This window comes from Phoca vitulina, unplaced genomic scaffold (genome assembly GCF_004348235.1).
Source record: "Phoca vitulina isolate PV1807 unplaced genomic scaffold, GSC_HSeal_1.0 scaffold11, whole genome shotgun sequence".
Taxonomy (NCBI): Eukaryota; Metazoa; Chordata; class Mammalia; order Carnivora; family Phocidae; genus Phoca; species Phoca vitulina.
The window spans coordinates 46,375,696-46,403,295 of NW_022589714.1; the positions used below are offsets into that span (position 1 = coordinate 46,375,696).

The 27,600-nt window shown below is 49.4% G+C and overlaps 1 protein-coding gene across 2 annotated transcripts; it reads right to left on the reverse strand.

Annotated features, from left to right (window-relative positions):
* Nucleotides 1-18,185: 18,185 nt before the first annotated feature.
* On the reverse strand, nt 18,186-26,732 carry MAPK13 (mitogen-activated protein kinase 13). 2 transcript variants are annotated; one of them, XM_032409939.1, is made up of 12 exons: nt 26,542-26,732; nt 25,593-25,722; nt 24,278-24,336; nt 21,238-21,346; nt 21,008-21,037; nt 20,573-20,620; nt 20,353-20,467; nt 20,161-20,232; nt 19,427-19,506; nt 19,078-19,156; nt 18,771-18,947; nt 18,186-18,526 (listed from the first exon to the last, which is right to left on the reverse strand). In XM_032409939.1, the coding sequence occupies exons 1-12, from the start codon at nt 26,658-26,660 to the stop codon at nt 18,444-18,446; spliced, it is 1,101 nt and encodes a 366-aa protein (XP_032265830.1). In that variant the 5' UTR covers nt 26,661-26,732; the 3' UTR covers nt 18,186-18,443. The 2 variants fall into 2 exon arrangements, with proteins under 2 accessions (XP_032265830.1, XP_032265831.1); XM_032409940.1 differs by lacking the exon at nt 24,278-24,336 and having other exon boundaries at nt 21,238-21,321.
* Between the last annotated feature and the right edge of the window lie 868 nt (nt 26,733-27,600).

Below are 27,600 nucleotides of genomic sequence, written 5' to 3' on the forward strand. Positions count from 1 at the left end.
GGTGAACTACACATTTTGTGGAACAAAGGGAGGAGTAAGAATATATAATAGTGGGGCGCCTGGGTGGCTCAGTTGGTTAAGCGACTGCCTTCGGCTCAGGTCATGATCCTGGAGTCCCTGGATCGAGTCCCGCATCGGGCCCCCTGCTCGGCAGGGAGCCTGCTTCTCCCTCTGACCCCCCCCCCCTCATGTGCTCTCTCTCTCTCTCATTCTGTCTCAAATAAATAAATAAAATCTTTAAAAAAAAAAAAAAAGAATATATAATAGTATCGGGGAAGGTTGCATTGGGAAATCTTCACAATAAAATGGTAGGTAAGGAGTGGATCCCCTCCCCCCAGAAACCCTACAAGAACTAATCAATAAATTTGAAAAATCTCTGTCAATTCGAGAGATGACATTTTATTGATATTGTAATTGCTCAATAGCATTTGACATTTAAAACCACTCACTGTAATCTTCCAACGCTGGAAGAGTTGAGACACCACAAGACCAGAGGGGTTTTGGCCTCAGCTTGTCAATCACACTCAGAAGGCCGAAGATTACTAGCTTTAGGACAAGATACGGAGCAGAGAAGGCAGCGCCGCGCTCAGCCCTGCCTTCATAGACACCTGCGACAGCAGAGGGAGATCCCAATGGCTCTGGTTGCTGCATGGCATGTGTTTCAGTCATGAGGAATGACAAGGGCTGTAGGCGTATGGGTCGCATTAGATCCGGGAAGCCCTGGTGTCTAGGGTCCCTCAGCCCGTACGGCCTTCTGGTCCCCTAGCACCGGGGGGGGGGAGTGTATGCAGTTCCCATTCCTTAGTGCTGTGCAGCTGCTGTCTTCAGTTACCAGTGAGATACGAACCAACAACCAGAGACCGTGTGTCCCTGGGGTGTCCTTGGATTGGCAGTCAGTACATAGCAACTCCAGCAAGACTGTCATTCCTCTCTACTGGGTAATCACTTCGCTTGCAAATGTAAGAAGTTCCACTCAAGGTCAAACTCATCCCTCCGCTGGAGGAAAAGATTCACAGTCCGGTGGCTCACCCTTTCCTTCCAGATAATTCTCAACGGACTCTGAGTTCTTTCCCCCTCGGACTCCCAGGTATCTTGAGTGGCATGATTAACACAGCCAATGCTTCTTGAGACTTGAGCAAATGGTTGAGGGAAATGCCAATCCGTAATAGAGATGAGACATATTTACCAGACACTTGAACAACCAGTCATGAAGCAAAACAAAAACAAGGAACAAAATGAAACAGAAATTAAGGTGTCGTGATGATGCTATCTCTTATAACTTGGCTGGTGGCCAGTTGTGAGACCTAGTCTCTCAGTCCTGCCCATGTGGAGCTGTGATTGGTTTGCATTTAACTTTTACTCACTTTGATAATTCCCTTAGTTAATATTGAAGATCCGGGTTCTTTGTTTTCCTCATTATTCTTTTCAGGACTAAGGTCAAACATATTTAGACCCTGTTTCTCATAGAGGGTTTAGAATAGGCACCTTCTCAGTCTGAAGTAGCCCTTCTTCTAAGCTGTAACCACCCCATTACCTACCCAGGTGTTCTCCTGAGGCACTTTTTTGTCCTATGTGTCTTTCTCTGTAGCGTATCTCCTCCAAATTTGATGTTTATAGCCTAGGCCTACAGCATGAACTCCTACAGTGTGGATTAAATTGTGTTCCCCAAAATGATATGTTGACATCCTAATCCCTGATACCTGTGACCATGACTTTACGTGGAAAAAGGTCTTTGCAGATGTAATTAACAAGATGAGGTTATGCTGGAATAGGGTGGGCCCTAAATCCAATGACTGGTGTCCTTACAAGGAGGAGTGTTGGAGACACACGGAGGGAAGATGGTCATGTGAGGACAGAGGCAGAAGCCAGTTGGTTAAGTGTCTGCTTTTGGCTCAGGTCATGATCCCAGGATCCTAGAATCAAGCCCCGCGTCAGGCTTCCTGCTCAAGGCGGGCCTGCTTCTCCCCCTCTCTGCACCCCCACCTCATGCTTGCTCACAATCTCTCTCTAGTGCTCTCTTTCAAATAAATAAATAAAATCTTTAAAAATAAATAAAATCTTTTAAAAAAATAAGAAGAAACGAGTTTGTTTTTCCTTTCTGATAAGAGAGAGTGTCAGTGGAAATTATGTAACTGAAACCTTTCCTTATAGGAGTTTTCTTGCTAAAGCTGCAATGAAAATCAATAAAGAAGGCTATTAATTAACAAGTGAGCACTGCATATAAATTTAGATCAAACAGGCTGGAATTACAAAGTTTGGGAAGTGTTTGCTCTTTTATCTCCCGAGATTGGTTCTGGAAACAAGCAAATGCTACCTTCTGATCATTTGCTTTCCTTCCTTCCTTTCTTCCTTTCTTTCTTTTTTTGACCTTGGTAACAATGTTTTGAGGATTAAAGAATGGAATGATGGCTGTGCAAAAGTGAAAGAACACAGCTTTGAGACCAGAGATACTGGAAAACTGAAAAAATAGTGAGCCTTTATTGACTGGGGGAAGAAAACAGGTACCTGAGAAATGAGGGATTCAGAAATGGGACTACTAAACCAGGAACAACCAGAACTAGTCAAAAGCAGAAGAGGATTATACTGTGAAGAAGGATGAAAAAGCAAACATTTCAAATTAGATAAGTGTATAATATAGGAGAAAATTTGGGTGGCCTTGGGTTTGACAATGAGGTGGTTTTTTTTGTTTTGTTTTTGTTTTAAAGATTTTATTTATTTATTTATTTGAGAGAGAGAGAGAGAGTGAGCAGGAGGGAGAGGGAGAGACAATATGAAGCAGACTCCGCACTGAGCAGAGAGCCTGATCCCGATGACCTGAACCAAAACCAAGAGTCAGACACTCAACCCACTGAGCCACTCAGGCACCCTGGCAATGAGTTTTTAATACAGCAATACAACACCCAACACTTGATCCATGAAAGAAAGAATTAGTAAGTTGGGCTTCATTAAAATTAAAAACTTGTGCTCCGCAAGAGATACTATTAGGAGAATGAAAGGGCAAGTCACAGAAGAGGAGAAAATATTTGCAAAACACATATCTGATAAAGGACATGCATCAATAATATACAACGAGCCCTTAAAACTCATAGAATAAGAAAACAAATAAGACAATTTTTTAAATGGACAAAAATCTGAACAGACACCTCACCAAAAAAGATATCCAGTGGAAAATAAGCATATGAAAAGATGATCAACATAATGAGTCATTAGGGAATTACAAATTAAAACAATGAGATACCACTACACAACTTCTGGATTGGCTAAAATCCAAAATACTGACGACAACAAAGGCTGATGAGGATGTGGAGCAACAGGAACTCTCATTCACTGCTGGTGGGAACGCAGAATGATGCAGCCAATTTGGAAAACAGTTTGGTGGTTTCTTTTGAGGTTAAATAGAGGCCTACCCTACAATCCAGCAACTGTGCTTCTAAGTATTTATAGATCTGAGTTGAAAACTTATGCCCACACAGAAACTCACACAGATTTATAGCAGCTTGATTCATAATCGCCCCCAGCGGGAAGTAACTGAGATGTCCTTCAGTAGGTAAAGAGATCAACACCCTGTGGTGCTCCAGACAAAGGCATAGTGTTCAGCGCCAGAAAGAAATGAACTATTGAGCCACAAAAAGACATGGAGGAACTTTAAATGCATATCGCTATGTGAAAAATCTAGTGGGAAAAGTCTACCTACTGTATGAGTCCAACTATATGACATTCCGGAAAAGGTGAGACTATAGAAACAGTAAAAAGATCAGTGCTTGCCAGGGGTGCAGCGGGAGGGGAGGAGGGATGAAGATATGGAGCACAGAGGGCAGTGCAGCTCTTCTGTAGGAAATTGTCATGGGGGATACGTGGCATTAGGCATTTATCAAAATACCTGGAACTGAACAACACGAAGAGTGAACCCTAATGTAAACTATGGATTTTGGTTAATAAGAGTATATCAATATTGGCTCATTGAAGGTAACAAATGTACTACAAGATGTTAATAATAGTGGAGGGGCGCCTGGGTGGCTCAGTCAGTTGAGCAACAGACTCTTGATTTTGGCGCCAATTGTGATCTCAGGGTTGTGGGATCGAGCCCCACATTGGGCTCCACATTCAGCAGGGAGTCTGCTGGAGATTCTCTTTCTCCCTCTCCCTCTGCCCCTCCCCCCGCTCACACATTCTCTCTAAATAAATAAATGAAATCTTTAAAAAATATTAATAGGGGAAACTTTGTAGGGAGGGAGAGAGTGAGTTTATGGAAGCCGCTGTACTTTCAGCTCAACCATTCTATAAACCTAAAACTGCTCTAAAATATAAAGTTTATTTTAAAGAATCATTAGCACCCAATTCATGTTCTTTGACACAATGCAATCGAATTAGAAATACATAAAAAAAGGATACTTTTTAAATCTCAGAGTCTGGAATTGTAAAACCTTATTATAAATAATTTACTGGCCCAAAAAGAAATCATAATGAAGATTTGGAAAAAAATGTTTAATACTAAATAATAATTAAGATATCACATATTGGGTGCCTGGGTGGCTCAGTCGGTTAAGCATCTGCCTTCGGCTCAGGTCATGATCCCAGAGTTCTGGGATCAAACCCCACATCCAGCTCTCTGCTCAGTGGGGAGACTGCTTCTCCCTCTCCCCCTCCCCTCCCATACCCTCCCCACTCCTCCCCTGCTTCCCCTCCACTCATGCTCTCTCTCTGGCTCTCTCTCTATCAAATAAATAAATAAAATCTTTTTTAAAAACTAGAATTAAAAAAAAGATATATATCAAATCTTACGGGAGGCAGCTGAGAAGTGAATTCATGACCTTAAATGTATATTTTAGAAAAGGAGAAAAATTGAAAATTAACGAGCTGAGCATCCAATTTAAGAAGTTAGAAAAAAGAACAGTAAAATAAACCTAAAAAAGGAATGAAAGCCAAGAGCAGAAATGAATTTTTTAAAAAGAAAATACAAAATAAATATACAGTAGGTCAACAAAACCAAAAGTTGATTTTACAAAAAGAAAGACTAATAAAGTGAAAAAGCTCCGGCAAAATTGAGAGAGAGACAGACAGACAGAGAATGCCAAGAGCACTATTAAGAAAGAAAAGAGGGACATAACACAAATCCTAAAATCCTTAGAATACTATGACAATCTTTATACTGATATATTAAAACCTTAGATTACATATATAATATATATAACTTCTTATAAAATACATAGTATAATTTCCTACAGAATTGCAATTTACCAAACCTAATTGACAAACACTGTTTGTTGTCTCTTCAAAAACCATATTTACACACACAGAACTCCAATTTAATTAAGTAGCAGGTAAAAATTCTTTGATCTCAGAAAAGATCAGTCCCAATGCTGACTGCTATCCCAAATGAAAAGACAGTTTCCCAGCTTGTCCCTGTTTGGATCCACACGGTGCCTAGAGGTGCTGTAGTCAACTTGAGAACATGAAGCGACAAGCCAGCAGCTGAAGATAAGGGAGTGAGGACATTGAAGGAGCCTGTGTCCTTGAGTATCTACTCCAGCCTTGAAAAACCTCCTCTTCACTCTGATTGTGTGAGGACTTGTTACTTAGGCCACTGTTACATTTTTGGTCGATTCTTGCCAAAAGCATCCTCATGCTTTGACACAACACGAAACAGAATATTTGAATAGACCTACAACCAAGAAAATCAAATCAGTTATTAAATATCTATACACGCATATCCAGTAAGCACAAATGGGTTAATAGATCATTTCTTTCAAACATTTAAAGAACATATCATTTTATTCTAATGCAAATATAGAAACTCTTCCAGGGAAGAGTGAGAGAAAGTGAGAGAGAGAGAAAGAGAACTCCCAAAGTCATTTTATAGATTAAAATAAACTTATCATGAATCAAATGAAGCTAGTGGGAGAGAGGAAAATGGCACACCAATCTCACTGATAAACATAGTACCTGTGTGTGTGTGTGTGTGTGTGTGTGTGTGTGTGTATTATGACCAAGAAGGATTTACCATGGGAATCTAACCTTGGAAAATCTGTTAATATATATAGCATATTAACAAGTGTAAAGGGAAAAAAATGATAATTTTTACAGAAAAAGCAAAAATCAATACAATTTAACACTTATTTTTTTAAAAAACTGGTAAGTTAGGAAAAGCCAACTCCCTTAACCTGATAAAGTGTATGTACCAAAAATCAGTAAGGGCTTCCTTGAAAACAAGGCAAGGTTGCGCACTGTCTCTGCTTCCACTTGGCGTTGTATTAGGCTCTTGGAATTGACATGCAGGGAGAGGAGGCAAGGGGAAACAGAAGTCATGGTAGGATAAGTGGGATAAAAGCAGTTTGAGTTTTGCTTTTGCTTCTTAGTTGTCTGAGGACAATTGCCAATCACAAGACAACTGGAGGCCATTGCTCAGTTGGTAGAATTTTTTTAAAAAATTCAAGTTCATTCTTTCTTCTTTGATCTTGAATACTCTATTAGGCCTATCTAGTAAATTTTCCACTTCGGATATTATGCTTTTTAATTCTACAATTGCCATTTGGTTCTTTTTTAGTTTCTCATTCTCTGTTGAATTTGCCCATCTGTTCATTCATTATGATTGTATTTTTTTAAGCCACTTTGAAGTCTTTACCTACTAATTAAATAATTTGAGTTATTCCAGAATTGGTTTCTACAGACCACCCTTCTTCTGACTATGGGTCACATTTCCCTGCTTGTTTGCAAGTTTAGTGGATTTTTAAAAAATCTTTTAATACTGGGCTTTGTAGAGGAGACATTGTAGAAAATCGAGATTCTGATATCTTCCTCTAAAGAGTGTTTATTTTTAGTAGTTAACTTGGCAGGCATAAAATTCCAAATGCTGTGTTCTCTGAGATGGGCAGCACCGAAATTTCTGCCTTGTTCTTTCAGCCTTCAGTTGTTTTTTTTTCCAATTGTTTTCTGCTGGGTTTCTTAGTGGGCCCCCTGCCCGTGCACAGGTCAGGAGTCAGCCAAGGGTTTAGCCAAAGTTTATATGAACCTTGAAAAAGCCTCTCTGAGAGGCACCTGGCTGGCTCAGTCTGTAGAGCACGTGACTCTTGATCCCGGGGTCGTGAGTTCAAGCCTCACGTTGGACCTACAGCTTACTTAAATAAATAAGCAAATAAATAAATAGCAAGCCTCTGTGAACCGTTCCTTTCTTGGATTTCTCTTCCTTCCCATTCTCTGACTTGTCAAACCAGTAAGAGTAGCAGATTTATACTTGAACTCTGGCCATCACATGCTACATATTCTGCATAGTGCCTTCAGGCAAAAATGTTTATAATCACAAATCTTACCCACTGCTCCTCCCTTCTGCCAATGGTTGACTCTCCTCCACTTGCTGCCTGCTTCTGTTCTCTCTAGTCTCTTCAAATTGTGTGTGTGTGTGTGTGTTAAGATTTTAGTTATTTATTTAACAGAGAGAGCGAGCACCCATGAGCAGGGGCAAAGGGGCAGAGGGAGAGGGAGAAGCAGACTCTCCACTGAGCAGGGAGCCTGACATGGGGCTCCATCCCAGGACCCCGGGATCATGACCTGAGCCCAAGGCAGCCACTTAACTGACTGAGCCACCCAGGCGCCCCAAATTGTGTGTTTTTAAAAATTTTGTCCAGAGTCCCTCATTTTTAAATACAATACAGGCTACTCAATCACTACTGGAAAAAAACAAAACAAAACAAAACCTTTTGTTTTAAAACACTCAAGTGAAGATGTTGACTTGTCTGAAATTCAGAGTAAAGGTCAAATGTAGCAATAGCCATGTGGTATTCATTGACATATTGATGGTAGTTAAAGCCATGAGAAGAGAAGAGACCAACTAACAGGTAAGCATAAACAGAAAAGGATCCAAGAAGGAGCACCTGGGTGGCTCAGTCGGTTAAGCATTTGCCTTGGGCTCAGGTCATGATCCCAGGGTCCTGAGATTGAGCCCCACGTCGGGCTCTCTGCTCAACGAGGAGCCTGCTTCTCCCTCTCCCTCTGCCTGCCACTCCCCCTGCTTGTGCTCTCTCTCTCTCTGTGTCAAATAAATAATAATAATAAAATCTTTAAAAAAAGAAAGAAAAGGATCCAAGAATAGAAAGAGAGAGGTTTTTTATTAAGTTAATGTAATCCTCTTGAAATTAACAGTAATTACAGATGCCACTTACTGAAGCCGGTGGGGAGGCATTCCATGCATCTCACTGAATTCACCCAACAGGATTGCAAGATGGACAACTGAGGCCCACAGCAAGTGGTTTGCCCATGGTCACAAGGAAAGTGAGTGAAAAGAGGAACTTTAGGAAGAGATGAGAAGAGAGGAACTAGTGAAGGAGACTACTGAGGACGAGCGCAGTTTGCAGGTAGAGGAAAACCTTGGGGAGATTTTTTTCAACTCTCAGACACCAGTTTCCACATCTGTAAAATGGGAATAATAATTACCTTGTCGTTAGTGTCAAGATTAGGAATAATGTATTTATAGTACCCAAAACAGTGCACCTAGAAAACCTGCAATAGAAGGAGAGCTATGATACCTATTAATGTTATTTATCTTATTGAGCCCTATTTTGTCATGCAAATAGAATGAAGTTACCCCCAAAATCCTTACTAGGCGTGGGTGGATATAGGGGTGGAAAAGATTAAGAGGAACCATGAGGGCAAAGATGGACAAGAGAGGAAGAGCCTTCAGGATGTCCATCCAGGGTGGAATTTGTGGGTGACCAGCCTACAAATGGAAGAAGTGAAAAATGTGTCCCACGCCCCCTAATACCCTGTGTTTGTGCAATTGATGAGTGGGCTCTCTTCCCAGCTGTGGACAGTATCTCCAGATCCTTTCAAGGCTATGGGCTCCATCCACATGAAAGGAAGAAACCTACAAATCAAGTCAAAAGTAAAGCTTTTATTATTTATTATTAATTATTTTTATTTTATTATTTTATTTATTATGTGAAGTATAAAAATATATGGAGTCCATGCTGATGCAGATAAATGGCTGAATACGTCTATCATACAGAAGAACTCCAAATCACTTTTTTAGATACTCTCTCTTCGAGGAAGTGGAGCATAACTTCCCCTCCTTCAGTGTGGGCTGTACTTAGTGACTTGCTTCCAAAAGGAATAGGAATAGGGGGTAAATGTAGTTTTACAGTGGAGAAATCTGGCAAACTCAACCTCAGCTAGACAATCAAGTTGACATCAACAGTGATAAATCATATTGATAGTATGTATGTTGATATAATGTAATAAGAACAGCATTTTACCCCTGTGGCCTTCATCCCCAAGACACATTATGCCGTTAGAAGAACATCAGGCAAACCCCAATTGAGAGACATTTTACAAACCCCCAGTATTCTTCCAGGTCACTGAAAACAAGAAAAGTTTGAGAAACTGTTGCAGCCAAGAGGAGCCTCAGGAGACACGTGGACATCCTGGATGGGGTCCCGGAACAGCAAAGAACATTAGGTAAAAACTAAGGAAACCTGAATAAAGTAAAGACTTCAGTTAAGAATAATATACCAATATTAGGGGCACCTGACTGGCTCAGCTGGAAGAACATGAGACTCTTGATCTAGGGGTTGTAAGTTCAAGCCCCATGTTGGGTGTAGAGAATAAAAATCTTTAAAAGAATGTATCAATATTGGTTGATGAGTTGTAACAAATGTACCATACTAATGTAAGATAATAGCAGGAGAAGTGGGTTCCAGGTATATGGGGATTCTCTGTATTCTCTTTGCAGCTTTTCTGGAAATCTAAAACTATTCTGTAATCGAAAGTTTATTTTATAATTATGTATATACCTATTTTTCAGGTAAAATACATGTATAGAGAGATACAACACACACACACACACATATTTCCCCCCCCCCCCAGCTACAGCTTGACACTGGATACAGAGAATGTATTTTGGAAACTTTTTATTCCTGAATCTGAAGGAGGTGGCTGAAGTCATGGTTTCACTGACAAAAAGCAAAGGAAACAGTGGGGGACAAGCATGGACAAAGGCATGGGGATTCCTGGACAAGCAGAGGAGGGTGCCATTTAGTGGGAACGAGGGAAAGGTGTCAGAGAGAGGTAGAGAGACCCATATCTCATCCCATCTACTTTTAAAAACTCATGCCTAGCCTGAACATACTAGAAGAAGTAGTGGGACAGTGGGCCGCACTAGCTTAAAAAATGCAGGAAAGAAAGGAGGGAGGGAAGGAGGGGGAGAAAAATCAAGAAAAAGGAGAGGGAAAGAGAGAGAGAAACAGAGAGAAATAATTTCCTTTTTAAAAATAACTCTCACTTAAAGGGGCGCCTGGGTGGCTCAGTCGTTGAGCGTCTGCCCTCCACCCAGGTCTTGGTCCCGGGGTCCTGGGATTGAGCCCCACATCGGGCTCCCTGCTCGGCAGGAGACCTGCTTCTCCCTCTCCCACTCCCCCTGCTTGTGTTCCCTCTCTCACTGTGTCTCTCTCTGTCAAATAAATAAATAAAATCTTTAAAAAAAATAAATAAAAATAAAAATAACTCTCACTTAAAACAACTTTCTGGAATGTTAACAGGATTTCACAATGCAGACATCTCAGTTTGGCAGCTTGATTGATTTCCTGATTTCCAAGAAAACTGAGTTGTCATCTGGTTCCTCCTGGGCTGTGTAGCCTCATGAATATGCAGTTCTTACCAAATGTGAAATGGTTGCTGAAGAAGAGAAATTTAATGCTTTCTGACGTATTGCTCCAAGCCCTCCACTGTCTCAAAGATGAAGAAAACCAGTGGGAAAACTTTCCTCCTTTCCACGTAAAGAAGAGAGTGAAGAATTCCTGAAGATCCATTTCTTGCGGATGCTCACGTGCACTAAAGGTTCTGGACCCGTCTGTTGGGTGAGGACTCAGACGGGCACAGTGCACCTCCGTGGTTTTGTGGGATACCTACGCAACCTACCTACCAACATGCCTACCATGGCTTGTAGTTCCTGGTATCCCCATCATCATCATGTGATTTTGAGCACCTCCTGGTACAGCCATGACAATAGTGGAAAAGATGAACATTTACAATGCACCCCATATGCCCCTCACCAGTCCTACACGTGAGGCTCTTCTCTTATTCCACATTAGACAAAGGAAAAAGAGACTCGGAGGAGTAAAATATTCTGCCCTGATACCTGGTATGATGGTTAATTTTATGTGTCAACTTGGCCAGGCTATGTGCTCAGTTGTTTAGTTAAACACTAGTCTAGATGATGCTATGAAGAATTTGTATTTTTTAATTAAATTTTTACTTATTTATTTGTTTTTAAGTAATCTCTACACCCAACATGGGGCTCGAACGCATGGCACCGAGATCAAGAGTCCCATGCTCTTCTGACTGAGTCAGCCAGGTGCTCCTGCTTTGAAGAATTTTTATTTTTTTAAGATTTTATTTATTTATTTGAGTGGGACAGAGAAAGAGAGGGACAGCACAGAGGGAGAGGGAGAGGGAGAAGCAGATTCCCCACCAAGCAGGGAGCCCGATGCGGGGCTCGATCCCAGGACCCTGAGATTATGACCTATGCTGAAGGCAGATGCTTAACCAACCGAGACACCCAGGCATCCTCAAAGAATTTTTAGATGTGATTAACATTTACAATCAGTTGGCTTTAAGTGAAGCAGATTACCCTCCATAATGTGGGTGGGCCTTATCCAATCAGTTGATGGTCTTCAGAGCAAAGACTGAGGTTTCCCAGACAAAAAGGAATTCTGCCTCAAGACTGATCTAGAAATCCTGCCTGAATTTCCAGCTTTCCAGCCTGCCCTACAGATTTCAAACTTGCCAACACCACCCCCTCCCCACCAAATGAGCCAATTCCTTAAATGTGGCTCTCTTTCTTTTAACCCTGCAGCTTTTTGTATGCAGAGCCCCTGTTCTCACTCCACACTCTGCTGTCTCTCACACCCCAGAGTCATAATATAAGCCAGGAGCCACTGGGACCTGGTCTCTTGAGGACATACTGAAGGAGGATTTAATGTGAAGGAGAGCAGGTGAGCCAGGAAAAGTGCTATTGAGGAGGAAGGGAAGATGTCAGGAAGATGGGGTCAGCAAGGACAAGGGAGGATGTGGTAGAAAAAATACTAAAACTGATAGTTAATGCTCAGTGAGTGCCTCGGAAGGGTCGGCACTGTTCCGAATGCTTTGCTTATATTAACTTCATTTTACAGGTGAGGAAACTGAGGCTCAAAGTCACATGGCTGGTTCATGGCAGAGCAGTAGGCAGTGTGCCTCCAGGGCCCAGCGCTTACCTTGTGTCACACACAGGGAAAGGACAGTGCTAGAAAGAGGTGCCACTCCTCTGACGGAGGATAAGAAGAAGAGGCTGGATGAAGCTGGAGCTTCTATTCTATTCTATTGGGCTGGAGGAAATCCAGCTGCAGTCTTTATTGGGCTTCTCCTTAGAACTACACAGAAGTTCTGGGATCTTATGGACCCCACAACACAAGGAAAATGCCTCTGATAATCTGTCTGTGCCTAAAACCACTGAGATGCTGCATTAGTTAAAAATGTGTGGCCTACACATAGGAGAATCTCTGAGTGATAGTGCCTTCAGCTATTTCATGTAATAAACAGCCTGGAGGCAGCCAGTCCCTGGAGTGGTTTCACAGTTCCCTGATGTCTCCAAGAAATCGAGATCTTGTCATCCCTATATTTTATCATCCTCAGTGTATGGACTTTTTATTCTTAGGCTTGTTTCCTCATGGTCACAGAATGGCTGCCAGAGCTCCAGAGTTCACAAAACCATCTTCAGGGCAGAGAGCAGGGACAGACCACCTGGATCTCCCTCCCAAACTTCCCCTAGGTCCTCTTGGTCAGAACTGAGTCCTAAACTAGTAAGCAGCAAAGAGAACATTAGCTCACATAGTGTAGAACAATCATGGGTCACCAGCTGGGACTGAAGGAGAGGCCCACTTTCCTGTGCAAGTTGCAGCCTGAATGAAATATGGGTCCTTTAAGGAAGAAGGGAGTGTGGCTGACAAGTAGGAAACCAATGTGTCTGTCACAGAAGCCCTCTGTCCCAGTCCACCGGGCTCTTTCAGGTCCATGGTTCTCATGCCACAGGACACACTTGGGACATGGGAATTTCAGACAAGACTAGGGGCCCTGTGTCTGGGGTCCAGCCTCCCTAAGTGCACTCAGCAGCCTCCTCCTGAGTTTAGGAAGGGTGTTGACGGGGAGCTGATCATAGTCTCAAAAGAATATGGGGACTAACAGGCCTTTGCTTCCTTCTGGTTAGGAGAAGCCACACCACTTCTCAGATACTCTTCCCTCCCAACGTTTTCTCTTCCCAGAATCCTAGCAAAATATTCTCAAAGATGAGACCTTTGGGAAAAAAAGAGAAAAACAAATGTCTTTCTGAGAGCTTCTTCTCTTGGCCAGTTAAGACAAACCTGTCTCTAGGCCTGGCTCTCTTTATGCCTGTGGTGGTTGGGGGGACAGGGACAGTCATGCAGATCTCAACAGGTCCTCATGCCACTGTGGTGGTGGTAAGTAGGAGGCCTGGGCCCCAGTGTTTTCGTCAGTAAAATGGTTTAGAGGAAATGCCTGGAGTGGGGATGGGAGAATTCCACACAGTTCACAAATTAGATATAAAGGCCTTGGCCAACTCCCTAGCGAAATGCCCAGTCAGACCCATTCCTACCTGGACAGTGCGGGTGGGAGACCCAGGGAAATGGGGGGTAATACGGGTTGTAGGCAGATGTGGGTGTTTTAGACCTGGCTCCATGATTATACAAGATGGAGGACTGGGTGCCAGGGAGGGGTGAGGATGCTGGTGGGGTAGACGGTCAGTTAAGAAATAACAAAGGGGGGCGCCTGGGTGGCTCAGTCATTGGGCGTCTGCCTTCGGCTCAGGTCATGATCCCAGGGTCCTGGGATCGAGCCCCGCATCGGGCTCCCTGCTCGGCAGGAAGCCTGCTTCTCCCTCTCCCACTCCCCCTGCTTGTGTTCCCTCTCTTGCTGTCTCTCTCTCTGTCAAATAAATAAATAAATAAGCCTTAAAAAAAAAGAAAGAAAGAACTAACAGAGGGTACCCAAAGTCACATTTTAGTATCGAGAACAGGGGTTCTTAACTGGGGTGCACCAACCACAGACCGCACGCGGTAATTCAGAGTCCATGAACTTGGCTTGAAAAATATTACCACTTTCTTTCTGGCTGCCATGCCTTTGGTTCTGAAGACTTCGGTTGGAGTAGCAATGTCAACAGGAAGCACGGAGCTTTCCATCTCCCTTTACAGGTGCTGTAGTTCTCTTGAAACACCACTTACGCCCCTTCCTACTTCAAATTTGTAGTTTATCGGGCTCCCAGCTAGATCTCGTTATTTAATGCGTTCATAAAGAAACCCATGAATTACAACATCACACACTTAAATGTTTTCACAACTGTATTTCAACATAACTAGCTTCCTTTGTAATCCTGTGTATTTCATTTTAGGCATATGAAAATATTGTTTTGAGGCGGGATCCGGGGCACAGAAAATGGTCACAGCTCCCCCCCTCACCCCCCACCACCCCTTGCCCAGAGGGGCCTCATGGACACTGGCCCAGAGCAAGGGCAGGGGTTCAGCTCCTGCGGGAGGGACCAGATCAGAATTCCAGCAAGCACTGCCCCTGCTCCGGGAAATCTCCGGGTGGGGGGCAGGACTGAGGCCTCCCCAGGGACCTCTCACTGAGCGCTTCAATTGGATGGAATGGTGTTGGGCCTCTGCCGTTCATTGCAGAAAAGGAGAAAGTCATTAGCTTCTTACCTTAAATCACAGGAGGATTTAGGGAGGATGAGGACAGAGCCCCGAGCTCACTGTGGAATAAAGGGAGGGGGAGCATCCCAGCATCGGTTCTTAGGGAATTGTTTCAACTGAATTTAGGGACACAAAAGCCAAGAGTGGGGAGAAGAGGTGGGAGGAGATTCTTGCAGAAGCAAGTCTCCCACACCCTGATGGAGGTCCTTGTGCCGGGTGAAAGTTGAGCCATTCCCCTTTCCAAATGAGCCTCCGGGCACGCAGGCCCTGGTGCACGCATGCTCCCCGGACTCTTCCCTGCAAGGACAGTTCCTCCGTCTCTGCCTCCCAGGAGCTGCCACCCGAACGCACCAGGCAAGCTCTGCTCTGGGTGACACGGGTGGCCAGGCTCCCGCTGTAGGCCCCCGTGGTCTCGGGAGCAGAGCTGCACCATTGTACGAGGACACCCTTCATTTCACAAAGGAGGAAATCCAGGACACAGATGCTCTCACTCAACTGTCCCCCATCCCTGAGTTTAGCTTCCTTATCTCTGTCAAGACCTTCCAAGCTTCCCTACCTGCCGCAGGGCAGATCCCACCCTTGTCCCGCAAGAGGAAGGGGGGCACACAAGACTTGTCAGAGGTCCTGCAGGCCAACTCCGAGAGAAGCTGAGCCCAGATCCCCAGCCAGCCTATAATTGGACTGGCTTCCTGTCACTCATAGGGTGAGACCAGAATCCATGAACTCCTTCCCACTGCTCAGCAGCTCACGTCCCTATGGAGAAACTTCCCAGGTTTGAGATAATTGTAGGGAAATGACACATAAAAGTTTAATTCTGGGTTAGGGGATAGGCTGGAGGGACACCAGGAGATGATGGGAAAGGCCTGGGAGTCTGAAACCCTAGAAATTTTCAGGGGAGCCACTCAAAGAGACAGGCCAGAGCTACCCACTTCTGCTTCCTGCTGTGCTCTTCGCTGCCCGTGATACCATGAGGTCTAGTCAGGGCAGAGAAATGATCGACAGGACCCCGGGACATCATCCATTCATTCACGCATTCCTCCACGCATTCATCCATTCACAGATACTTGTTCCAAGCAGGGGCTCACAGTGTGTAATGGGGAGGGGAGGCGGAACCACACACACTGTAAATCCTGTCCACAGAGGGCCTGGGGCAGAGGGAGGAAAAGACCCATTCTCAAAGGAGGATTGTGGAGAACTACTTCCTCGATGGCGGCCTGAGGCAAAGTCTTGAAGGATGTGGAGGATTTTCCTAAGTGAGGAGGGGGATGAAGGGCCTCCTAGGCAGAGGTTCTGAAAGAAGCCCCAGGCCCACCTGGAGAGTACTGGGACTGTGTACTGGGCTGCACTGGGCAAAGAGGACTCTGTGTGTGATGGCTCTCAGGAGAAAATGGGGTCCTGGGGTTAGGTTCATTTAGGAAGTTCTGGATTAAACAATGTTGAACAGACCTCTCTGCTGCAGGACTTGTCAGAACCTTTAACCTTTTCACCTGCAGGGTGAGCCTCATGGGGTGTCCCTGGACTGGCATTCTGGCTATCCACGCTGGGATAAGGAACATGGGAAGCAGTGGGATTGTATGATGTTAGAGAGGAGGCAAGGGGCTCTGAATGCCAGGCCAACGAGACTTTTGTTCTTGGGACCAGTGAGGTCTCTCAGGAGGCTGAAGGATTTAACTGAGGGATCCTGACTCAGGGGACTTGGGGCGGTTTAGTAACCAGCAAGGACAGGGCTATGGCAGGACATGGCCAGCCCCTCCCTCCTTGACAGCAGGGTCACTTCTGGGAGAGGAAGCAGAATCCACGGACACAGGCAGCAAAGGAGCTCAGAGAGTCAGGCTAGAAGGTACGGAAGGCTGGGCCACCGCTGAATCCAAGCACGAGTTAAGACCATGGTGGTCAAGGCTGCTAGGTTCAAATCCTGCCTCCACCACTTCCCAGCTGTGGGTATCTCACCCCATCTCCCTGGAGCCTCAAGCTGCTTTTTTTTTTTTAAATAGACATTATTTTTAGAGCAATTTTAGGTTGGCAGAAAACTTGTGCCAAAGTACAGGAAGTTCCATATATTCCCTCCCCCTGCCTCACAGTTCCCCTATTACTAGCATCTTGCATCAGTTTGGGACGTTTGTTACAAGTGCTGAACCAATACTGATACACTGTTATCAACTGAAGGCGGCAGTTTACTTGGGGGTTCACTCTGTGGTGGACGGTTCCACTGGTTGTCACTACTGCATAATGTCATGTATCCACCATTACAGTATCATGCAGAATAGCCTCGCTGCCCAAAAAGTGCCCTGTGTGAACCTCTGTCTTACCATCTGTAAAATGAGTGTGTGAAGCCCATGTGAGCCCCTCAGACTCCGTTGGTTGCTGATTTAGGCTTCTTGACTAATGGGACGGACATCAACCAAGTGTTTTTCTAAATATGGTCTGATATCCATCAGAATCCCTGGACTTGGGGGAGGGGGTTTTCATTCAAATATTCTCAGGCCTCAGCCCCATACCCTGCTAAGTCAGAATCTCTGGGGTAGCGCCCAGGAATCTGCATTTTAACCAGGCCCCTGGTGCCCAGGGCCGGGACTGGGGTACCTGGAAATTGGTTCTACCAAAGCTTTTCAAATGCAAACAGAAAAATCCTAGCCATTGTCAGGTTAAAGCTCAGGAGAGATGCCCATTCCTGGGAGGAGGCAGGAGTAGAACCGCTTTCCATAAAGCCTGGAAAAAGCCCATTTCTGCCTTCTGCAGCTCCCAGCCCACAAGCCTGCTATTGTTTCGTATCTCGAGTGCTTATCACTCACCCAAAATAACCTGCGCGCAGCGTCTCACCAGCTGCAACTCTCTCTGCAACTCCCTCAATTTAGCAGCCAATACGTTCGGCTCCGCGACAGAGCCCAGGGCCCAGGAAGGGGCCCCTCCCTCGTGGCCGTCTGTAGGGGGTTAAATGGTGTCCTCCCAAAATTCGTGTCTGCCCAGAACCTCAGAATGTGACCTCACTTGAAAATAGGGTCTTTGCGGATGTAATGAGTAAGGACTGGGATGAGGTCGTGCTGGATGAGGGCGAGCCCTCGGGTCAATCTCTGGTATTGCTCTAAGGACAGACGGGGACAGACAGAGCTCCACCGAGGGCAGGGGGCCGTGTGAGGACGGAGGCAGAGACTGGAGGGAGGCAGCGACAAGGCCAGGCACACCAAAGAGGACGGGAGCCACCAGAAGCTAAAAAGAAGCAAGGAAGGATTCTGCTCTAGAACCTTCAGAGGGAACATGGCCCTGGCGACACCTTGATTTCAGACTTCCGGCCTTCAGAACTGTGAGAGAATACAGTCCTGTGGTTTCAAGCCTAGTTTGTGGTGATTGGTCCCAGCAGCCTTAGCAAACCAATACACCATCACTGCATGGCCCCCCGGCCCGGCTCTGCCCGCCCCTCAGCCCCACTACAGCCTCGAAGGAAGGACCCCACACGTGGGCGAGTCTCCAGATGGACGTTTTAATGTGGCTGGTTGCGATCAGAGCTATTTTCTCCCAACCAACATCTCTGAGTCCTGCAGCTACAAGGCCTGTTTCCTACACCAGGACAAGGCCCCTCTCTCCTCCGCCCGGAAGGCGATAGTCCCAGAAGGGCTGGACCAGAAGTGACAAGCAGATATGGGTCCTAGGGGCAGTATCCGGCAGGCGGTGCCATGGGGCAGGCCCTGGGCTCAGCCAGGGGTCCGGCTAGACGGGTCACTGCAGCTTCATGCCGCTCCGGCGCCGTGAGTCCTTCCGGGCAATGGGGCTGAAGTTCACGATCTCCTTGTAGAGGTGCTCTGCGAAACACAGGCTGGCTCGAGGTGTGCAGGGGGTGCTGAGGGAGAAAGAGAGCCCCCTCCCCCGACATAACGCGGAGCAGAAGTCTGCTCAGGGAGCAAGCAATGCACGCAGGAGACAATATCTGCTCAGAGAGGAGGCGGCAGTGGGGATCCCGGAGGGCGCGGGCCAGCTGAGGCCAGGCCTGGGAACAGAGCGGGCAAAGCAGGGACAGGCCGGAACCCCGAGGCCCCCAGCTCTTACGCTTCCATTCATCCACTGTGAGTTTCTCATGTTCTAAGGAATCATCAAACTGCTGCGGGGACTCTGTCTCCTCCTCAGGGTCTCGGAAGGGCTCAAAGAAGGGGTGGGCGAGGGCCTGCGAGGCCGTCAGGCGCTTGTCCACGTCCAGCTCCAGCATCTTCTCCAGCAGGTCTATGGCTGCAGCGACAGAGCTGGCGAGTCACACCCCAGGCCCCACAGAGCCCCGCCTGCCGGGACAGCCAGCAGCCACCACCCCCCCACCCCCCCAACCCCCTCCCCCCACCAGGAGCCAGGCCCCAGCACTCACCCTGGGGGCTGGCGTGCGGGAAGAGCTGAGAGAAATCCTTCTTGGGGCTCTGTGGCAGGGCCTGGATGTAGGATTTGGCCTGGAAGACAGAGGAGCAGTGAGTAATCCCCCACGGTCAGCCTCTCGCGGCTCAGGCCTTGGGGTAAAGGGCGGGGCCTCCAGAAAAGCCCCAGAGCCGGGCTGAAGGCTCAGGTCAGAGTCCAAAGTGGGATGAAGGCAAGAAAGAGCACCTGCCAGGGCAAAAGGAGGGGACGGGTGAGCCCTCCTTCCCATGTGGGCCTACAGCCCACGGGACCCCGGCTAGCCAAGTGCACGAGCCTAGGCCCGTCTAGACCCACTTGCCACTCACCGCTTTGTCGTTCAACTTCTGCACAAACTCTGCGCCCGGCACCCCGGTCACTTTCAGGATCTGGGACAGCTGGTCCAGGTCTCGGCAGAGGGTTAAGGCTCGGCCTCGCTCTCCCACCGCCCGTCCATCACTCCCACCCGGGCGCTGAGGCAACCATCCAGGAGCCAGACGCGCTCTCAGGGGAGGGCGCAGGTCTCTGGAAGGCTTCCCACCCGCCTTCCCACCCCCATCCCACGCAGCCAGCCACCCTCCCGTGGGTCTCTCCGTCACCTTCCCCCACCCTCACGCTGAGTTCGGCGCCGCAGACCCCACGTATTCTCAGCACCCACACAGCGCACACGGCCGCTCAGTTAGTGCGTGTGGTGCCAACACGTGAAGTCTTTTCTACATGGTGGTGGAATGGCAGGTGACTGCTTTTGGGCAGTTCCCTTATCTGCATTTTAAAATCGTTCTACGGTGAGGGGCGCCTGGGTAGCTCAGTCGGTGGAGCGTCCCGACTCTTGATCTCAGCCCAGGTCTTGGTCCCGGGGTCATGAGTTCAAGCCCCCTGTTGGGCTCCACGCTGGGTGTGGAGCCTACTTAAAAAAAAAAATCAAATAAATAAACAAACAAATAACACTGTTCTACAGTGAGCATGTATCGCTTTCGCATTAACAAAAAAAAAAAGAGAGATTTAATCAAGTGTCTGTTGAAGGAGTGAATCCCTGGAGTTTGGCTTTTCCAGCAAAGGATACAATCTTTCCCCTTGAACAGAGTTTTCCCCGTCAGCATCTCTGCCATGACACAGCCCACAGACCAGATGTCCACTGCAGAGGGAGGGGAGGACGAGCTGAGCTGGCGGTCAGTCAACCCAGAGTAACCAAAACGGCCTTGGAGGAGCCCCCAGAGAAGACCCCCGGCCCCTCCCTGGGCAGCTGACCACTGACCAGTCTGGTTGTAGTGCATCCAGCTGAGGATCACCTCGGGGGCCCGGTACCAGCGGGTCACCACATAGCCTGTCATCTCAGCATCTGCATGCCGGGCCAGCCCGAAATCCAAGATCTACGACTCAGGGGACACAGGGAGAAAGAGCTGCTGCAGACAGGAGGCTCCCAGGGGAGAGGGGCCCACCCCAAGGCCAGGCTGACCCTGCCTGAGCCCGCTCACCTTCAGCTCGCAGTCCTCGTTCACGGCCAGGTTGCCCGGCTTCAGGTCCTAGATGAGAGGAGAGAGCGAGCGCTGGGCTGAGAGGTGGAGACAGGAGCTTGTCCCCCTTCCTCTCTCTCTGGGTGTCAGCCTTCTTGTGTGTAAAATGGGGGCTGGCCTAGGTGTCCTCTTGGGCCCATCCAGCTCTAAAATACTCTTGATTCTTGGAGCCTAAATCACCCAGCTCAAGGCTCGCTTTGTTTGCAGCATCCAGAAAGTTCCCCAGAACACAGCGTTCTTCTGAGCAGGCCTTCCTGGGCCAAGGTTGGGTCTGAAAAATCCACATTCCAAGCTCCAGAGGATTTTCGCCTCCCCACTCCTTTCCTCCTTCCCGGCTGTGGAGAATCCCTCCGGGGTGGAGGGGCCTCTGAGGACCACTGCAGAGAAAGCACTCACCCTGTGGATGACCCCAGCTGAGTGGATGTACTGTGTATGAGAGAGAGAGAGAGAGAGAGAGAGAGAGAAGGGTGAGTCCAGCTTCCATACTGGGGGCTTCAGGCCTGCTCCAAACCCCCTCCCACCCTGTCCCACTGTGCTCTTCCAGCCCCCACGGCCTGGCATTCCCCAAACCTTGGGTCTCAACACCAAGGCGCCCCCCTCGGCTACCTTCCCGGCCCCCCGCGCACCTTGAGACCCTTGAGCATCTGATACACCAGGTACTGGATCTTGTCCTCACTGAACTCCATCCCCATGATCTTCTGCAGGTCCGTCTGCATGAAGGGCATCACCAGGTAGCTGCAAAGCACGAGAGCTTCTTGCCAGCCCCAGCCCCACCCAGCCCCAGGTCTGAGCTCAGAGGGGCTGCATGGACTATGGCAGAACAGAGGCCTTCGAAGTGGCCTCCGTGTGCAAGACCCAGCCCCACCGCAGCCAGCCAGACCCCGACACGGGCTTCCTGGCTTCTGGCTCCCGGCCTGGCCACGGCGGCCGCCCCGTTGGCAGAGCTCAGGGTCAGCATTTTGGCTGAAGTGTGCTCAGGAAAACCAAATGGAGCTGTGCTCCCTCTCTTCAAAGGCGCCCTCTCCTTGCCCGCCTCCGTGCCCCCCAGAAAGCCACAGCTGTGACTTAGGAGCACCTGCCAGGATTTCCTTCTGCTTCTGTCCAAATACTTTCTCCCCCAGAGGATCATGCCCAGCTGGGAGAGCTCCACAAACCACCAAGAATGTCTGCCCTTCCAAGAAGGAAGTAATCAAACAACTTCCAGGAGGGCAGAAGGAAGAAGGAGTAGCTGAGCCACGGCACCCTCCGATCGGATTGCAAAACAGGTCAAGGTCAGCAAAATATAGCTGTTGCTCAAGGTAGTAACGGCAAAGTCCAGAACAAAAGATGATAGATTTAAAAAGGAATATTTACCAAAAAAAAAAAAAAAAGGGGGAAGCCATCTCTATGAGCCTGATTTTTTTTTTTAAGATTTTATTTATTTATTTGAGAGAGAGAGACTGAGAGCATGCGCATGAGAGCACAAGCAGGGGGAGGGGCGGAGGGAGAGGGAGAAGCAGGCTCCCTGCGGAGCAGGGAGACTGATGACTCGGGGCTCGATCCCAGGACCCTGGGATCATGACCTGAGCCGAAGGCACCCTGAGCCTGTGATTTTCTGAAGCTTTCTTCTACCGGATCATCCCCTCTCCCCCATGGGGGCCCTGCTCCATGCACAGTCCCCTCCCCACTGTTGTCCTTCACCTCCGCATGGACCCTCTCTTCTCAGCTGACAAACTTGCTGAAGTCTGACCATGCTTGAACCACCTTCCCTTGACTTGTTTCTTCAAAGAGCCACCCCTTCTCCCTCTTTCCCTCCACAACCAAACTTCTAGAAAGAATGGTTCATACCTCTTGACTCACTGCCTTACTTCCAATCCCCTGACAACCTGACATCTGCTCCCGCCCCTCCGAAACCACTCTGATCAGTCTCACCAACGGCTGCCCAGCACACGCTCCTGGGGCTCCCTTTCTTCCTATCGGACCTCTTGCAAAGTCTGACCCTCCCTCAAGATTCTCTGTTGATCTCTTAATCAACAGTATTGTATCATGTTCTACCCGAGCCCGGACCTTCCTGAGCTCCAGATTTATGTGCAACTGCTGATTAAACACCCGAACATTTATAGGCTCCTCAAAAGTTGTGTCTAAAACAGAGTTCATTATCTTTCTCCCAAGATCTGTTCTCCTGGGCGCCTGGGTGGCTCAGTCATTAAGCGTCTGCCTTCGGCTCAGGTCATGATCCCAGGGTCCTGGGATCGAGTCCCACATCGGGCTCCCTGTTCGGCGGGAAGCCTGCTTCTCCCTCTCCCACTCCCCCTGCTTGTGTTCCTGCTCTCACTATCTCTCTCTCTGTCAAATAAATAAATAAAATCTTTAAAAATAAAATAAAATAAAAAATAAAAAAAAAGATCTGTTCTCCTTCCACCTTGTATTCCAAGCAGGAGCCTGGCATCCTGACCTACACCCCTTCTCCCGGCCACCGCGTCTCCCAACAGATAAGACCTTTTGATAGTCCTGTCTCCTGATGGGTCTCAAGTCTGCTCTCAGCATCACCTCTGCCTTAGTTAGATCAAGGTCTGGGACACCACTCTCCAGGCTTTCTCTGCTCCTAGAGCTGCTCCCTGTTTCCCCCCCCCTGCCAAAGTGCACCCCCAAATCGATCTGACTACTCACCCCAATGTTCAAATCCTCCATGGACTTGAGGCTGCCTGTGGGATCAAGTCTGGGCTCTTCCCTTGACCAAACCAGCCGTTGGCCTTCACTAGTCACACTGAACTTACCCACATTCCCCTCACAGTCCAGTCTCAGGCCCCATGGCCTTGCCTTTGTCCTCGCAGTTCCTCCTACCTACTACGCCTCAGCACCTTTACCTCACCTGAACATCTACTCACCCTTCGGCGCTGAGTTCGAGCACTGCCTCCTCTGTGAAGCCCCGAGGCAGCATGCAGCCCCCCCGCCCCGACCATACTTAGAGCACCCACCGCACTACTGTGAGTCTTCATGTAGAAACTGTACCCCCACCCTGCCTGGGAGGGGGCGCTGGTCCACTTTAAATTCCCAACGCTAAGCCCAGCAACTGGCTTTATAGGAAAAAAACCTTCAGAATCACTGCATTAAATTTAAAACGAAAGCATCCTAACAAAGGGACCTTCGGCTGCATTTAAAATAGGGGTTGGGAAAAAAATTTAAAAATCCACCTTCTCAAAGTTTCCTACGTTGTAGACCAGGCCAAAGCCATGCATTTAACAACTAAATTTCCTGGGTCCGTGTGACTCTGTCAAACACCCCATCAGCCAGAGGGGACCAGGGCTTCCTGCTAGGAAGAGCCCCAAGGTCCAGACCCACACCTGGGTCCCCACGGAATGGTGAGGTAAGTTGGTGCGGACCCTGTGAGGACTGCCAATGAGGTGTTGGTGGTATTAAAGCGGGGAATAGAGAAGCAGATGAGCATACAGCTCCTGTCAGGCAAGCCCCCCACAAGGCCCCTCCCATCCCTTCTTGCCCACCTTCCTCTCCACCACCCCCCCTGCCCCCCGCTGAAAGAACCTCCAGAGAGAATCACACAGCGGTGGACAGCCCAGGACAGGAAGCCCGCTGCCCAGAAGGGCGAATCTGGACTCTCCCCTAGCCGGCTCCCTAGCGGCAAGCAGGGCCTGCAAATGCCCTAGACCTCAGTGCAGCCCGACTCACAAGTCATGGAAGCTGCGCAGGGAGGAGGCTGAGGTGAAGACATCCAGGAGCCCGATGACCTGGGGAGAAGGTTGCCAGTGAAGCTGGGCAGCCGCCACAGCCCTCTCCCCCTTTCCATGGGGCCCAGCCGTGCACACAACCATCCGCCCTTTCCTGATACACCGTCTGCGGCAGGAGGCAGGTTCCCAGCCTTCTTGGGAGCAGTAAAAAGGGCAGAGGGATCCCCTTAACTGGGAGGGAGCTTGCAGTGCACAGCGATGGGAAGTCAGGCTGGGGAGAAGGGGAATTGCCCCCCAAGTCTGGGGTTCAGGGCAGGCGTGCAAATTCACTCTCAACTCAAGGAGGCAACCACAAGTGGTGAAGGGAATGGGAGGGAACAGGGAAGGGGGTCTTCCAGCCAGCAGGCTCCCTGCCCTTGACCTTGGGTCTCCCACCACATCCATCCTTGCCTGCCAAAGGGCTGGTTCAGAGCCGGGGCAACGTCGCCCCTGGCTGGGGGCCCTGGGGAGGGGTTTGCTGAAGAGGAACGGGGCTTAATATTTGTCCACGATATTTTGAAATCATTTTACCAATCTAGGTATCCTAGAGCAAAGCCTGGTTGGTAGGCCCAGCGCTGGGTGGCTAGTCTTCCCAGCTGTTTCTATCAGACAGGATATTCTAATGGTTATGCACTGAGGCCTGGGGCCAGGCTGCAGAGGTTCAAATCCCAGCTGGGCCACTGACTAACCATATAACCTATTAGTCTTTCTGTGCCTTGGTTTCCCCTTCTGTACATGGGAGTAATGATACTCAACTCCTGTGATGTGAGGATTAACAAGTTAGTTTATGCAAAGCTCTGACATAGCACTTGGCCCACAGGAAGTGCTCGAGTACCTATGGTTATTGTTGTTATCAGAGCCACGTGTGGAGGCCACATTAACCGGGATGCTGGGGGCACCCTAGGTCCGAGATCTAGAACAAATTACAAAGTTTCTCCGTGCCCATTCCTTCGCAACACCGAGGAAACAGTAAGTTTGCACCTCACAAAGTTCATTTTGCTCCACTGCCAAAAAACCCTTTGCACCCTTCCTGGGAAGTAGGTAGGGCAGGTCCCGGCACCTCATTTTAATGAGGTGAGGAATAAGGGCGGGAGGGGCGGGGAGGGGATTGGCCCTGTCCTGGGCTTTCTGTACCCTCTCAGGCCATCTCCCCCACACATGGGGTGCGGAAACTGGTCAGGAGCCTCCCGGGCCCCCCTCCCCCTCCACAACCCCTCTCCTCCGCCGCCCGCCCACCTGCTCCAGAGCAGCCCCCAGAGCCCCCAGGCCCAGCCTACGTTCTCATGCTGCATGTGCTTCAGCAGCCGCAGCTCTCGGTAGGCCCGTTTGGCCAAGATCTCGGACTGGAAGGGCCGGCTCAGCTTCTTGATGGCCACCTTCTCCCCTGATCGGTTGTCGATGGCAGAGCTGGGGGGCACGCACAGGTCGGCTTTCTTTCCTCCCCCGCAGCCCCCACGCCACACCCTGGGTGCTATCTCCCAGGCCACTCTGGTGAGCCCAGGCCATCGTCACCAAAATCCCTCCTGGCCAACGGGCTGGGCTGGGAGGAAGGGAACCCGCCACCTGGGAGGTGAGGGAGCAGCCTCAAGCGCAGTGAGGGCTATTGGGGGGGTGGGGGACTGGGGGGGCGGAGGGGTCAGTTCTGCAGCGGGTCAGACCCAAGGTCATGCCAACAGGATCCAGAGCCGGGAGGGAAACTCACTCTGCACCTTGGCAAGTCTCAGTGTACCCACTCGTAACAACGGGGATTTGCCTGGATGAACTCTAGGGTCCCTTGTAAGGTTCAAGTCCTGGAGAACCAGACCCAGTCCTAATTCAACCCACAGAGACCCCACAAAGCCGGTGAGAACAGTGAGGTGGCGTCCGTAGTGGCCGCAGGCCAGCCTCGGCCACAACCTGAGGCTTCTGGCTCATCCTGCGCTGCCCCGTCGCCTCCTCCCAGCTCCAAGCGCTTAGTCCGGGAAGAGCCCCCGCCAGGGTCTTCCGAGCCCGCGGGACTCTGGCCCTTGGGGTCCTGGCTCAAGGTGGTGGGCGCGCGGCCCCGAGAGCCCGGCAGGAGAGGGGACCCCCCCAAGGTGGATTCCGGGAAGGGGTGCACTGGCCGGCCCGGCTGGTCGGGAGGTTCCACCTGCGTCCCGGTGCCCGCGCGCCCGCCGGCCCGCCGGCCCGACGCCCCGCGCGCCCCCCCCGCGCCCCCCAGCGGCGCGCAGGCACCGGGGCTCTCACCACACGGCGCCATAGGCCCCGCTGCCTACGTGCGTCGGGGACACGTAGGTCTTGGGCAGCTCCCAGGCGATCTTGTTGACGTCCTGCTTGTAGAAGCCCTTTTTCCGGGTGAAGCTCATCCCGGGCACCCGATCTCGGCGGCCCCAGCGCGGCGCCTGCCTCCGCGGCCCGCCGGCCTCCCGGGACCAGGCCCGCCGCCCGCTCCTCCCCCGCGCGAGGGCGGGGTCCCGGGCCCGCGGCGCGTCCCACCTGCCTGCTCGCCCAGGTGCGCCGGGTGCGGCCACGCCCGGCCTGCCCCGACCGCCCCGGCAGTGTGGGGCCCGGCACGGGAGCCGCGGCCCGGGCGGCAGGTGCGCTGCCCCGCAGGACGGGGGTCCCGCGGCTGGCTAGAGCTCAGGGGCTCCCGCGTAGGGCGGGGGCGGAGACAGGGCCTCTCAGGTCCTTCCGGCCCGGGACTCGGTAGGAAGATCTGCGTGGGCATCGTGGTGCGGCCACTGAAGACAATTTTGGAAAAACAAAACCAAACCCCACAACTTTTTGATTACGGGAAGTTTCAAAAGAAGTTTCAAAAGTACGAAAGTAGACAGAATAGCCCGATGCTTCTCATCTAAATGTGCCCTGAATCCCCTGGGCGTTTTATTTGATTAAAATACAGATTCTGGTGCAGTTGACTTGGGGCGGAGCGAAGAGTCTGCGTTTCAGACAGGCTCTGGACGGCGCTTTGATAGTGAGGTTCTAGTTGAATCTGCGTGGCCCCAGTGCCTCAGCTTCAATAATTATATCAACCCTTAGCCAACTTTGTTTCCATCATTTTGAAGCAACACCAAGCATCACATAATTTCATCCATAATATTTTCATATCGCCAAAAGATTAGGGACTCCTTTTAAAACAACCACAATATTTTTATATTTAAAATTACCATCCGTGATTCTATAGCAACTATCTAGTCTAGGCTCAAATTTCCGATTTTGCACGGGGTTTTGCCGGCTTCCTAATGCCCTATGAGGACAGTGACAAGCCAGGGCCTTCTGTCCCTGTGTCTGGTGGCTGGGGTGCAG